At 35.1% G+C, this 14,319-nt stretch overlaps 4 protein-coding genes across 4 annotated transcripts; 2 read left to right on the top strand and 2 right to left on the bottom strand.

Moving 5' to 3' along the window:
* Window positions 1-64: 64 nt before the first annotated feature.
* On the bottom strand, window positions 65-687 carry LOC112044485 (uncharacterized). Its single transcript, XM_024080354.2, has 2 exons — window positions 456-687; window positions 65-370 (listed from the first exon to the last, which is right to left on the bottom strand). Exons 1-2 carry the CDS (start codon window positions 591-593, stop codon window positions 158-160), a joined length of 351 nt encoding a protein of 116 aa, XP_023936122.1. The 5' UTR covers window positions 594-687; the 3' UTR covers window positions 65-157.
* Window positions 688-778: 91 nt separating this feature from the next.
* On the top strand, window positions 779-2,614 carry LOC112044484 (40S ribosomal protein S13). The gene is made up of 3 exons (XM_024080353.2): window positions 779-937; window positions 1,097-1,224; window positions 2,284-2,614. The coding sequence occupies exons 1-3, from the start codon at window positions 915-917 to the stop codon at window positions 2,586-2,588; spliced, it is 456 nt and encodes a 151-aa protein (XP_023936121.1). The 5' UTR covers window positions 779-914; the 3' UTR covers window positions 2,589-2,614.
* A 933-nt stretch (window positions 2,615-3,547) lies between these two features.
* LOC112044482 (TM2 domain-containing protein CG11103) lies at window positions 3,548-4,904 on the bottom strand. The gene has a single exon (XM_024080350.2). The coding sequence runs from the start codon at window positions 4,634-4,636 to the stop codon at window positions 4,085-4,087; it is 552 nt and encodes a 183-aa protein (XP_023936118.1). The 5' UTR covers window positions 4,637-4,904; the 3' UTR covers window positions 3,548-4,084.
* A 908-nt stretch (window positions 4,905-5,812) lies between these two features.
* LOC112044478 (SCY1-like protein 2) lies at window positions 5,813-14,177 on the top strand. Its single transcript, XM_024080346.2, has 7 exons — window positions 5,813-6,084; window positions 6,368-7,024; window positions 8,612-8,790; window positions 9,160-9,832; window positions 10,500-10,719; window positions 11,016-11,201; window positions 11,863-14,177. Exons 1-7 carry the CDS (start codon window positions 5,958-5,960, stop codon window positions 12,449-12,451), a joined length of 2,631 nt encoding a protein of 876 aa, XP_023936114.1. The 5' UTR covers window positions 5,813-5,957; the 3' UTR covers window positions 12,452-14,177.
* Window positions 14,178-14,319: the final 142 nt, after the last annotated feature.

The following is a 14,319-nucleotide window of genomic DNA, read 5'->3' as shown; positions in this document are numbered from 1 at the left end:
TTTTATTTAAATAAAGATCACTAGCCAGTAAATTATACATAAGGACAATCGCGAAGAAAAGTCGTTTCAAAGAATAAAATTAAATATATTCACAGAAAACGAACTATACATTTGCTAAACATTTAATGTATGTACATTAAATGTTTTGTATGTACATTTAACAAAGTTTGAAGATCCTGTCCTTGTATGGTACTTCTCCCGCCCTGATCTTCTGTTCACGTTTGTTTCTTTCATTCCAAACAAGGTATCCGTAACTTATCATGGGCACAACAATAGCGAAGAATCCAAACAAACTTGTCTTTCGATTAGCTTCGAATCGGTCAAAATGTGTTACTTTCATGGATATAAACCTCTGATGAGCCGTGTCGAACTAAAACCAGATAATAACTAATTTTATAATAGCTAGTTAGTTATTCTTAGTGGTAAAAGAAAAATAATTACGTAATTTAACTCACGACATAGCCAGCCTGATCTGCGTGTTTCCATGGGTTTGTTCGTTGTTTAAGGAACTCCCGTCTCATTTCAGCACGCCTTTCGGCCTGCTTTTGTATGAGTTTGAATTGTCCGTCCGATATTCCATACTTTTCAGCCATTTTTACACCGTTTCAGGATTTTCGGGAAACAAATTTCTCGCGACTTGCACAAAGCAAAGCACAAGTTATTCGCTGTCAAATAAATAAATAAAAAGATTAGATAGGTACCAAAGAGTTTACATTTTTGACAGCTGAGTAAAATAACCATAGACACGACACGGCAAGAACCATAAACTAAAGTTGACACCAAATTATAAGATTCCATGACAATTAAAATAAATAGACAACTGAATCAAATTCCGTCTTCCGGACGCCATCTTTGATCTTTTATATTTCCCTTGTTGTCGTTGTAAGGTCGGCAATTTTTTAAAAGCCGCAACCATGGGTCGTATGCACGCACCTGGGTAAATTACTTTGTATATAATTTGTGGAAAAGCTCTTTACAATAAATGTTAAAAGTTTTTCGTCTGTTTATGAAAGTTATTGCAGTAGTGATAAACTAACCTATACAGTGTACGTCAACCACATGGTTTGCTTGAATAGTGTGTTATTTTGTGTTTCAGTAAGGGTATTTCACAGTCGGCGCTGCCTTATCGCCGTAGTGTACCCACCTGGTTAAAATTAACTGCCGATGATGTCAAGGAACAAATCTTCAAACTCGGAAAGAAGGGCCTCACTCCTTCACAAATTGGTAAGGAACTGTTACTTAAAAAGACAATAAACGTAGACTATTTCAACGTTTACAGAAAAGCTAAAGCCCAATTATATATTTCTGATTGTGTTGATGATATTGTAAACATCATAAAGTAAAGTCTACCTAAGCACCCTATCTACATAACTTTTGCTGAAACCAAAGAGAATGTAATCACTTATATAGAAATCCATCAAACAAACCTGATATATATTGTAAACAATATGGTAAAGCAGTGTGTATGTTCTTGTTTGTATCATTTTCCAAGCAGCAGCTTATGTAAATTAAAGTTATAACTCTGTTGTATAAATATATCCCTCAGAAAGTACATAAAGCTCCTGCCCATCTGCCCGTGTTTCCTCTTAAGTCATATCAATTGGATTATGAGAGATTCTAATATTGCAACATGCCCATCTGTGCAGCTATCCACAATGTGTCCACAGTGAACCCCAAGCTTCCTTTTTGCCATGTCTTTTTTTAATATGAACAATATTCCCATTCCCCTCCAACTAGTCGGGAGACTATTAGGAGTGGGTACGACAATAGACTAACGGGGCGGGGATCGAACCACCACCCCTTAGTGATGAGTCCAGCCTCTATACTATTGAGCTAATGCGGCTCTCATTGATTTTTATGTTCACTGTCACTGGCAGAATATCTAGATTCTGGACCTTGGTTTGAAGGTTCACCCTAGAAGAAATAAGACTGTTGTGCTTTGTTGTTTTACAAGTGCTTGAAAAATACACTTTGTCTTCCAGTAACTCTCATTGTTGTGATTGGATAAAAGAGAGATATTTAGAGTTGGCCTGCTTTTTCTTATCACAAGAAAAAGTCGTGGGTTGCATGTAAGGTCTACAGAAACAACAGTTTAACCTACTACAAATAGCAAATTAAACTTGTTTCTGTAGGCCTAACATACAACCTAAGACATTATGAATACAATATTTTTATTAGCAAAAAGAAAAACCCAATGTTTTAAAAAACCCAACCCAAACCCAAAAAACCTTCTAAAGTAAGTCAATAAGATTTCTAGCAATAACTCATCAAATTTATTTGCAGGTGTCATGCTCAGGGATTCTCATGGAGTTGCCCAAGTCAGATTCGTCACAGGCAAGAAGATTCTTCGTATCATGAAAGCCATGGGTCTTGCTCCTGACCTACCAGAGGATCTATACTACCTGATTAAGAAGGCTGTTGCCATGAGGAAACACTTGGAAAGGAACAGGAAGGACAAGGACAGCAAATTCAGGCTTATTCTTGTAGAGTCCAGAATCCACAGACTGGCGCGCTATTATAAGACAAAGAGTGTTCTTCCACCCAACTGGAAATATGAGTCAAGCACTGCTTCGGCTCTAGTGGCTTAAGTTTAAATAAACAATGTAAACTCCCATTACTATGTTTTATTTATTTCATCATCCATCATCATATCAGCCGACGGACGTTCACTGCAGGACCTAAACCTTTTGAAGGGACTCCTGAGCCACCTGCATCCATCAAGTACTGCAACTCTTGATGTTGTCAGTTCACCTGATGGAGGGTCAACCAACACAGCGCTTTCTAGTGTGCACCTCCATTCCAGCACCTTTGGACGCTTAATGTCCATTGGCCTTTAGAACTATGTGTCCCACACACTGTCACTTAGGTTTAGAAATCGTTGAGTAGAAGCAGGCGTTACTTTGCGGAAGTTCATCAAGATTATATAATGATTTATTTACTCTACAACATGCAATTGCACGTTGTAGAGTCAACATCTGAGGATGCTCCGGTTTTGGGGTGAAACATACGTAGAGAGTATTTTGTCGGACCTGGGTGACGTTTTCGCATGGGTTCGTCGACTTTTCGCGGATGATAGCAAAATAAATAAATCATTATATAATCGTTGAGTTGTTGGCGGTAGTATGTATAAAATAAATAGTTAAAAAATAATTACATATTATATACATATATTTTAAAGTAGCTGATGCCCTGTGGGTTTCATGCACATATGTCCTGTTTCAGCAAGAATACGAAGATATTTTTTTTTTATTATTTGTACTATCTGCTCATAGGCAATAAGCCATTCATGTATCTGATATCATCATATCATTCAAGGATTTCCTCGAGAGCTAGTTTGCTGCAGATTCCTCGTCACCAGCTCCCCCATTGGCTTGTTATGGAAATCTGTTATACAGGTATAAAATAAATCCTACACAGATAATGTGGCTTTCTAGTGGTAAAAGGATTTTCAAATTTGGTTCAGTAAATACCACAAACTTTACCTGTTTAAACATAACATGCCATCTCTCAGTGCGGTAAGATAATTTCTATTAAGGGTTAAAAATAATTTTTCATTTATTTAGATACTTTATTTAATTTTTTTAATAACTGCAAGTATTTAACACTATTACAACATTAAATATTTAAACTATATTTATTTAATTTTAAATAAGACAAAGATTTATGTAAAATCACAGCTTTTGTGATTAAAATTTATTCTTTTGTACAAGTTATTTCAATCATACTGTTTAAACCTATCATGCCATCTCAGTGTGGCAAGATAATTTTAATTGTGGAATAATTTTTAATTATATAAACTTATTCAGATTCAGATTGGGATTTATTTGTGCACAAGTCAAATAAAAATGTCTGTTGCATTTGATATTTTTAATAACTGCCAGTATTTAACAGTATTTCAATATTAGATATTTAAACTATAGGTATTTACTTAATTTTAAATTAGACAAAATTTATTTACAATCACAGCTTTTATAATTAAAATTTATACTTATGTACAAGTTATTTCAATCATTAAAGGTATAAAATTACAACTTAACATAGGCATTACTTTACTTAACCTAAGTTTTAAAATATAACACCAAGTTTAAACATATGGATTCCAATTGCTACCATCTTCAGGATGCAAATTATTTGTTATCAATAAAACTACATCAACTATCCACCAAATACCCAGCCCTCCTAAAGTAAGCAGTTTCCCAACAGCTGTACCAGTTTGGCCCAGACAAAACCTATCCATACCGAGGAAACCTAATAAAATACTGTAAATGAGGGTAGTAGTGAAGTAGTGTCCAGAGTAGCGCACGCAAGGGAAACCGTTTCTTAGGAAACTACGACTGCCATGGCACTCTATCCCATCTAGCGCTTTACACTGCACATTAGTCCTTTCAACATCCTCGTATCTGACGCCTCCGAATTTCACGCAGCCATGATTTACTGCATCTTTCGCTGTTTGGTTACCTTTATGGTCGACAGGCTCGTCGCATTCCAAGAAATCGAGTGGCAAAAAACTGCATTTTACTAATGGACCCAGTGGACGATACGGACCTTTTACAAATTGGTCACTTTCTGATAAACACAGCGGTAAAATCATTAATATTGCTATTGTGTACAACGTTAATGTGTAAATGGGTGACATTTTTGATGCAGTTGAGTTTCAATCCTCTGATTATCAGCAGGGATCCTTATTGTAACTTAATATTATTGTCTTATTAATTCTTGTCTTTTTGCTGATGCTCCGTTGCTGATCTTACTCATGATTGAAGATAAGAATCATAGATTATTTCTTTCTTCTTTCGTATCACTGACGTCAAATCAAATAATGTTCCACATTCACAAATAATTTTTCATTTAATTCTCAGTAATTTTCGCAAAACATAATTTGCATTTGACATTTTTGACAAGACAATTTTAAACAAAAAAAATAAATGACATTTGTTTGGAATTTTCATTTGGAAAACTTTTTTTTTATAAATTAGTTCTGAGTTCCAGCTTGTTTAATCGTACGATTCGTATCGACTGTACTTTCCATCATAGAGGAATTAGGTATTGTACTCAAATTCTGCAAAAAAAAAAAATTGTCGTTTCTTGTGGGGGACGAGATAAGCACATCGAAAAAATTAACACCAATTAACATATTCTGTATCCTTTCACTACACGCAACTATAGATTTCATTCGAGATATACTCCGCGCCACGAAACAAGTCGCGTAGACGTGGCGCTAATGGTGCTGTTAACATTTGGTAATGGTGGTCATAATGTCATTTGTGTAAGACGCTGTCAATTTTAGTTTAGGTTTTAGTCGCGGGACTTCTTTCGTGGCGCGGAGTCTACACATACATGTAATTTATACACTGCCTAACAATCACAATATTCGCTTACACTCGTTACGTAGATTATTCGATTACTTATATTAATAATTCTTTATTTATATTGTTTATAAATGTTATATAATATTTAAGTTAGAAATACTTACAAATGAAACGCAAATTCATCTTTCAGTGAACTTCAAGTGGTTGACGGATTTAATGCCATTCAACTACACAAAGCAGCATTAATAGAGAACTCTTTACACGACGAACAACAATAAAACATCAATGACAGAAGGAGTAACATCTAGTGAGGCAGGTCATAATATAATTGGTCTGAGCTTTCTACCGTAAAATGGTTATGGTACTTTATTTCTCTGTCTAGAGACATGTTGTCACGGTCAGTGATTAATATTTAGCAGTCTGTGGTTGTGGTGGTGACAACTGTCAAACAAAGTTGTCATTGTCAAATGTCAGTTTAGGTGTCAAGTGGTGGTGGTCTGTGGTGGTGTCAAACTTCCACAAATTTCTTGTCATAGATGATACATTATATGTTTCTTGTTTTTCTGCATTTTTCTGGTTGGCCCTTGTTTTCTTTTTGTGATGATGTTCTATCTTCCAACACCTCAAAATTAAACTTTGAACTTAAAAATGGAGGTGTTCAACAAGTTCTACTCTTCCGTCAGCAATACAGTGTCACAGTTGTCAGGTGTTTTACCAGGAAACCCTGTGACAAGGGAGTTCGAAGCTACACAATACATTGCGAGCGCAGGCCCTGGTAACTATTCTACTTTTTTTATAATTTGCTTTTAGATCTTACACAATGACGGACTGTGAGATCGAAACCTACCAGTATAACTTCACTATGGGTACAGTTAATGCCACTAAATCAGTTGTATAATTTTTTTGTCATACTCATATCGTACCGATACGCCAAATTGGTTAGCGGTACGACATTGCTGCTGCATGGTAACTAGTTACCTACCCAAAACAATTCAGTAGGTACAAATTTTATTTACAGTGTATATTACAGTGTAAAACAACTATACTTTTCCTTTTAGGTTTATTATGGAAAGTATATAAAGGTTACAAAAAGTCGACAAAACAAGAGGCATCTGTATTTGTGTTTGAGAAGAAACAACTAGACAGATGGACAAAAGGGGACAAAGATATCATGATAGACATCCTTAAACGTGGCATCATACAGCTGACAAAGTTGAAACACCCACAGATTCTCACCGTCCAACACAGCTTAGAGGAGAGCAGGGAAAGCTTGGCATTTGCAACTGAACCGGTGTTTGCAAGCTTGGCCAACGTACTTGGCAACACAGAAAACATGCCTCAACCTATACCAAGCAACTTGGTCAATTATAAATTATATGATGTCGAAATTAAATATGGTTTGATGCAAATTGCTGAGGGATTAGCATTTCTCCACAATGATGTCAAACTTTTACACCACAATATATGTCCGGAGTCTATTGTCGTAAACCAGCAAGGTGCTTGGAAGATATTTGGCTTTGATTTCTGTATTGCCAATCAAAGTGTGACGGGTTCTGCACCATTTTGGCCATTCAATGAGTACTGTCAGGCGATGCATGCATTGACACAGCCTGCATTAGATTATTTAGCTCCAGAATATATTCTATCGGCCACACACTCTCCTGCAAGTGATATATATTCACTTGGTATGGTCATCTATGCATTGCACAGTACAGGTATGTATTGACTGAAAAGGTTTTTTTTTATTCTATTGTTTTAATGCAATCTATCAACAAACTATGAACAGAGGAGTTCTTGTAGGGAAATTTGGAGGTTAGAAGCAACTATGCCCAGCGAGAGAAGCATCAATTTAAATTCTCCTTTTAGTGTTGGTATTTGTAAGTGTTCATAAATTTCCAGTATTTGTAGAAACCACTGTGGGTTCAACACTTGTTTCATGTGTATTGACTAATAAGAAATTAAGGAATTATATAGTATTGAGTTAACAAAGAATGCAATGATGTGAAGTTTGTGGTAAATTGATTGCCAATTTTTTTTGATTGATTGTAAAAAGTAATTTCTGGTAGACCCAACTGAACTTTAATTCAACTATGATAATATGTCTGGGCCATAGAGCCTGTCCAAATTATTATAGAGTATAGCTAAATGATCTTGACTGCATGACTTTATAAAAATAAATCGATCTTTATAGAAAGCTTGACTGCAATTTAAATTACATCTCTGTGAAAAGTTAAGGTTTGGCTAATATGAATAGTTGAGTCCACAAGGTATATTTTGTGTGCATCATGAAAACAGCCATAATAATGTTAGAGCTCTATTTTATCTTTTGCTGTGTGTTATATCTCTTTAAGAAAAGAAAGAAAGAAAGAAAATTATTTTATTTGGACACACAGACACATAATACACAAAAGACAAAAATACTTTAAAACTAAGAAAGTAATTTTAAAAATATAGTGAACTAATAAATTAGAGATATTAAACTAATAAAACTAAATTAAATCCAAAAAAATATAAAAAAAAAAAAAAAATTGATGTGTGTGGTACCAAAATGGTCACCACTCAGCATGTGCTACGCTAGTGATGGATGCACCAGCAGCGCTGGTCTTCCGTGGAGCCATGTGGTGACGCAGGTGGAAACAACAAGAAGAAATGTTACTAATTAATAATTAATAATACGAACATAATAGATAATCATATAAATATATATACCTTTAAAATTATATTTTGTGTGTTTATTAGTGTGATAAATAAATAAATTATTAGTCGTTTTCAGTGAGAAATATAATATAGAGTAGAAATAAATAAAATTAATTTATTGGGACCTCAAAACCTTCCCTTCCCTTATTTAATATTAATTTATTTTTTAAAGAGGGTAAGTAGGTGAGGAGCCTGGAATTGGAGACTGTTACTTACCCTGCTGTTGTAAAAGTAAAAGGTTTTTTACCGATTTCCTAAACCAGGCTTTGGACTTACTGACATTGCGCAAGGGGGGAGGAAGATTATTCCAGCACTTGGTGGCAGCGTATCTAAAACTACCCCGAAACGCAGCAGTAACGTGTTGAGTAACGTGTTGTAAACTTTACACTCTTGTGTATTTAGATTGTAAAAAAAACCACTGTTAATCCACTCAAAAAATACTGCATTGCTACCTAAAATTTAATTTAAAGAAAAAAAACTTAAAATAATCAAATTGAATGAAGTGAAGACCATGAAGTACCCACAAGAAATTTGCTTAAAGCTGTTGCAGCTAATTGTACAATAATGAATTAAAAAAAAAATAATAATCAAACTATCCTTTACAGGTCACCAACCTTTAGGTAATATCGGCAATGATTACACAAAATTCAAGAGGTTTGCAAATGAAATGAGGAATCTGCCTCCTTCTAGATTACTCTGTGTTAATGATGATCTGAGAGAATATGTGAAACTCATGCTAAATGCTACTCCCGAGTTGAGACCTGATCCACATCAGTTTTTAAAGGTATTCCTCTTAAGAACAAACTTTTTTATGTCTCTATTACATTCATACTAATGTTATAAACAATTTGTGTGTTTGTTAAAATGGGTTAATCTCTGAATGAATTACACATCTTATTTTCGAAATTCTGACACAGGCTTAGTTAAGAGGGGGAAAGGGAATAATGGAATAGGAGAGAAATGCATTTTATTATTATTATTTTATTGAATTTGAAATTGAGAGTTTCTAGTATTAGAAAAATGCCTTAAGTTCCTTAGATAAAAGTGCTAGCATATTATGCATTGATGAAATGACAAATTAATTCCTAATTGAATATTATGTTGCTAAAGAACTACAATTAAATTATTTTTTAATATTCCCTATCAATTCTAGATTGCATACTTTGAGGATGTTGGTGTGAAAACGTTGAATTATTTAGATTCACTATTCCAATGGGACAATTTACAAAAATCACAGTTTTACAAGGGCCTGCCACAGATCATACAGAAAATGCCTCACAGGATATGCATCTACAGAATACTCCCGTGTCTCACAAAAGAGTTTGTCAATCCACCGATGGTTCCATTTGTCCTACCAAATGTTTTATTGATAGCCGAGAACTCTACAAAGGAAGAATATGTTAAATATATTCTCCCAGTTTTAAAACCTGTGATGCTTATACAAGATCCAATACAAATATTGTTGATATTTATGCAAAAAATGGAATTGCTCTTGAAATTGACTCCTGGAGATGAAGTCAAGAGTGATATCCTGCCCATGCTGTATCGAGCGTTAGAATCCGATGCCCAACAAATACAGGAGCTTTGTCTATCCGTTTTGCCAACGTTTGCCTCGCTAATAGATTACCCGGCTATGAAAAACGCGTTGTTACCGCGTATAAAGAAGCTATGTCTGAGTACGAACTATATTTCCGTGCGGGTTAATTGTTTGTTGTGTTTGGGCAAACTGTTGGAGCATTTGGACAAATGGTTGGTGTTGGACGAGATTATTCCGTTCTTACCACAAATACCGTCCAGGGAGCCAGCAGTATTAATGGGAATTTTAGGTAAGGTTATTTTCATTTACTATCATAAAGAAATAAGTAGTAAAACAGTTTGCAAAACTATTTTATTTTACAAAATATTTTAATATTGTAGTGTACCGTGGGCCAACTGCTAGTATTACGTATATGTATTATTTTACTGAGGGGTCTACCAATATAGTACTTTCTAGTGCACGATTGCCGTTTATTATTATATATATATTATTTAGATAACATTTATTGAGCTAGGTAGCAACACTTTGGGATCCCAACGTCTATCGTCTCTTCATACACTTGATAACATTTGAACATTTGATAATTGATAACAAGCCTCTGACCGCCTCCGTGTCGCAGTGGTAGGCGCGGTGGATTTACTAGACTGAGGTCCTGGGTTCGATCCCCAGCTGGACCGATTGGGGTTTTCTTAATTGGTCCAGGTCTGGTTTGGTGGGAGGTTTCGGCTGTGGCTAGTTACCGCCCTACCGACAAAGACGTACCAACGCAACGCAACGTACGCAAGTGATTTAGCGTTCCCGTACGATGTCGTGTAGAAACTAAAAGGGGTGTGGATTTTCATCCTCCTCCTAACAAGTTAGCCCGCTTACATCTTTGATCCCATCATCGCTTGAAAAAAAAAAAGGTTATTAAATAAGGTTTATTATAATAAAGACAAATAAATAAATACTTCCAGGCATCTACAAGCTAACTCTGAGTCACAAGAAGTTAGGCATAACTAAAGAGGTGATGGCGACGAAGGTTCTGCCGTTCCTGATCCCGCTGTGTGTGGAGAACGGGCTCACACTGAACCAGTTCAACGCTCTCATCTCGCTCGTGAAGCACATGATCTCCAAGGTGGAATCCCAGCATCGGACCAAGTTGGAACAGCTGAATTCCATACAGAATGAATCCAAGTAAGTATTTTTTTTTCCTCTCTACAGGTTAGCCCTTGACTACAATCTCACCTGTTGGTAAGTGATGATGCAGTCTAAGATGGAAGTGGGCTAACTTGTTAGGATGAGGATGAAAACCAGACCTGGACCAATTAAGAAAACCCCAATCGGTCCAGCCGGGGATCAAACCCAGGACCTCCGTCTTGTAAATCCACCACGCATACCACTGGAGGTCAATCTCCAGCGGTGGATGTCCATTGGCTGATAATGATGATGATGAGTGTGGTTTAACGTACACTGGTTTTTTATGGTTGCAGGGTAATGGAGCACGCACTCACGACATCGGAGAACCTGGTCTCCGCGCCTACTCCTCAGAACGCCATAGACAATATGTTCTCTGGCCTCGGCATAGACCCATTCGCCTTCAACAGCAAACCAGAGAGAGTAGAACAGAGCGTGCCTGTCGCTGAGAGTGGGTCTTTAAGCATGGAGGAGAAACAGAGGTGAGATACATAAATGACTTTGATTGGAATTAATTCAGAATTTAAATTGTTTGTTACGATTTCAATTTTAAACTGATCATTGTAATGTACGAGTCAGGAGCGTAGCTACTACTTCATCAGCCATATCAATGATACGGGGTACCCGAACTACAGGGCCCCTTACGTGTAAAAGCAAAAATTTGTAAAAAATATTTACAACATGACTTAATCCGGTGGTGCTTCCCGATAAAAATGCAGAAATGACAAAAGTAAAAAAACACAATACTTTATGGTGCAAGAGTTAGGAAATTTGGTGTAAATCAAAACTTAAACAAATTTTTCGGGATTTCATTTCGCTAGTCTATTGGGCCCACAACTAATTTTGATACTTACGAGTATACAATAGTTATACACATACATATTGTCCTCCTTAAAATAACACCTTTAATCCTGAAAAATAGAAATCCTTATGGTTTTTGAGAGATAGAAAAACTTTATAAAGGTCCATACCTCATACTATCTCCTCATACTCAGGATAACAAAGCATAAAATTATACTACTTTTTTTTTCTAGAAAACAATGTATAGGTACGTCATTAATTAAATTATTACCATTAAAAAAAAAATGGAAGGATAAGAATCCCAACTGTAAATAATTAAAAAAATATTCATTTTCTTTACAGGATAGCGCAACAGCAGGAAACCGCCCGCAAGTTTTCACGACAGCCGCCACCTAAAGCTATCACGACCCCTTCAATACAACCCCCTCCACAACCCAAGCCCGTAGACCTAACAAGTTCACTACTCCAGACAAATCTCAGCCAACTCACAACAAAAACACAGCCAATGGCCAACAACACACAACCAACGACCAAGCCAATGCCCAACTATAGTCTAAACCTTGGGAATTCCCCCGCCTATCAAAGTCCCATGCCTTTTGACAATCAACTAGCATTGCCACCAAACACAGGTTGGAATAGTCCAAGCAGTAATTTTACAAGTCCAAGCGGTAATTTTACAAGTCCGAGCGGTAATTTTACAAGTCCAAGCGGTAATTTTACAAGTTCAAGCGGTAATTTTACAAGTCCAAGCGGTAATTTTACGAGTCCGAGCGGTAACTTCAACAACAAATGGGCAAATAATCAAAACCAAACAAATATTAAGCAAGATTGGTCAGCATTCGAATCTCTCTTACCTACACAAGGTCAAAGTAATAACAATAATGAAATTAAAAAGTTAAGCGACAGCGAAATGATGGATTTGTTAAGTTAGAATACACATCCAATTAATTAAAAAAATAACTAATAATAATAATAAATTTATTTTCGACTTATTATAGAAAAAATAAAGATAATCTTTCGTTTTACAGAGCGATATTTCCCTTTTATTTAAATTTATGAACGATATTTATTTTTCCCAAGTATATCCTATAAGTGCAAAACTTACAGTTCAAACACAGTGTAGCCCTGTTGCAATTAAAAAATATGGGGTCCACTACTATCGTATCTAAACTGGTTAGGTTTTATCAAGTAAAAATATTAAATATATACAAAAACTAAGCTACTTTTACATCAGCTCTTTTTACTTTTCAAAATTTTCCAAGTTCTAAGCGTTAGCGATCGTAGAAAGAGAATAGACGTGCCACTTGGCTATGGAGGCTTATGTCGCAGCCGCAATTGACCAAGACCAAGACAAAAGCCTTGTATTCTGTGGCGTAACTTTTGCGAAACATTTATCTGTAGGGGTGTACTGATCATGAGGGCTTCTGTTCAACTAGGTTCTTTTTACCCAAGACAGTACTGATATGGTTTGGCAAACCAATGTTGCCATTTATCTCCAAAACTACTAGTCCGATTTTGGTGCGGTATTCAGTGATGGGATCGGTTCGGGTTTAATTGGTGCATTTACGGCGACAACTCACCGCTAAACTAAAAAATTGTCGGTGACTCATTTATGTACATTTTGTGCTAGTTATATTTTTAGCTTCGCTATAGAAATAATCGATGTGATTTTTATTTAATTCGAACATTCCTATTACATTAGTTTTTTTTTATAAATTAAGATTCTATTTTTAAGGAGATGAATTTATGTAGGGTATAAACACACTCGTATGTATAAAAACTTATTTATTCATAATTAATTATTATTATTAAATGTTGCGAATATGAATGAAATAAGTAGGAATTTTCATTTTCCATTTTTTATTTACATAAAATGTATTTAATAATTATTACCTATACTTAAAATGTAACTTAGATGTAAATAATATTTCATTTTCACAACATTACTGTCCAGATAATGAAATTATGGAATCAATGAAAATGTGCTTTTTTTATTATAAAACTTTTTATGACTCGACAAAATATGTGGTAAATAAACAGTGAGATGTAATTACTTTTAGAGAAGTTATAATTAAACATACGGGCACGCGAGTACTCCTGTAAGGGTTCCGTTTTTGTTCTCGGACGTTTAGAACCCTGAAAAGACAGTAACATGTCCCATCTATTTACAATTTACTTCCGATTCATTCCCGATTTCCATAAAAATGGCATTAAAATGACTCGAAACACATTATATTTTTCACAACTGAACGTATACGGGGTTCTTAATAATAAGCTGGTTTATGTAAGGTGGTGTGGATCGATCGATCTACTGGAATGGATAATGTGATGGGAGTTATATTAACGATCAACCTCCTGGGTTGCTACTTCAATTTTAATGTGCCTAATAGCCTATATCCAATAAGAAAATAGATTTAGGTAATATTATTAAGAAAATAACATAGACCACACCACATACAAACCCACATATGAACCCGTGCTTTAAATCTCTTGACAACTTACATCTCTAGATAACTTACATCTCACTGGTAATAAATCGTTATATCATATACGGTGTACTGAATTATTATGATTTTTATTTATTATACTTACTCATAATTTAAGTACATGTCTTATTTATTTTAAAAATAATAAAAGTTTATTTGTCTGCAATCAAATGTCATTTTTTTTTCTAAGTTCGTGCTATTAATTCTTTGTGACTACAAAAGTTGCTAAAATATAACTTGAAATTAAGGCAAAACTTTAAATATATTTCATGTTTTACACTTCTTTTCTATTAAATAAATAAAATACTTAAAT

The sequence above is a fragment of the Bicyclus anynana genome, chromosome 13 (assembly GCF_947172395.1).
Source record: "Bicyclus anynana chromosome 13, ilBicAnyn1.1, whole genome shotgun sequence".
Classification (NCBI taxonomy): domain Eukaryota; kingdom Metazoa; phylum Arthropoda; class Insecta; order Lepidoptera; family Nymphalidae; genus Bicyclus; species Bicyclus anynana.
This window is presented reverse-complemented; position numbering and strand designations above follow the sequence as displayed.

Coding starts and splice junctions, on each gene's coding strand:
- LOC112044478 (XM_024080346.2), top strand. CDS start 5,958: ATGGAGGTGTTCAACAAGTTCTACTCTTCCGTCAGCAATACAGTGTCA. Junction 6,085..6,367: donor CATTGCGAGCGCAGGCCCTG/GTAACTATTCTA, acceptor TTTTCCTTTTAG/GTTTATTATGGAAAGTATAT. Junction 10,720..11,015: donor TCCATACAGAATGAATCCAA/GTAAGTATTTTT, acceptor TTATGGTTGCAG/GGTAATGGAGCACGCACTCA.
- LOC112044484 (XM_024080353.2), top strand. CDS start 915: ATGGGTCGTATGCACGCACCTGG. Junction 938..1,096: donor GGTCGTATGCACGCACCTGG/GTAAATTACTTT, acceptor TTTGTGTTTCAG/TAAGGGTATTTCACAGTCGG. Junction 1,225..2,283: donor CCTCACTCCTTCACAAATTG/GTAAGGAACTGT, acceptor ATTTATTTGCAG/GTGTCATGCTCAGGGATTCT.
- LOC112044482 (XM_024080350.2), bottom strand. CDS start 4,636: ATGTCACCCATTTACACATTAACGTTGTACACAATAGCAATATTAATG.
- LOC112044485 (XM_024080354.2), bottom strand. CDS start 593: ATGGCTGAAAAGTATGGAATATCGGACGGACAATTCAAACTCATACAA. Junction 371..455: donor CAGATCAGGCTGGCTATGTC/GTGAGTTAAATT, acceptor ATCTGGTTTTAG/TTCGACACGGCTCATCAGAG.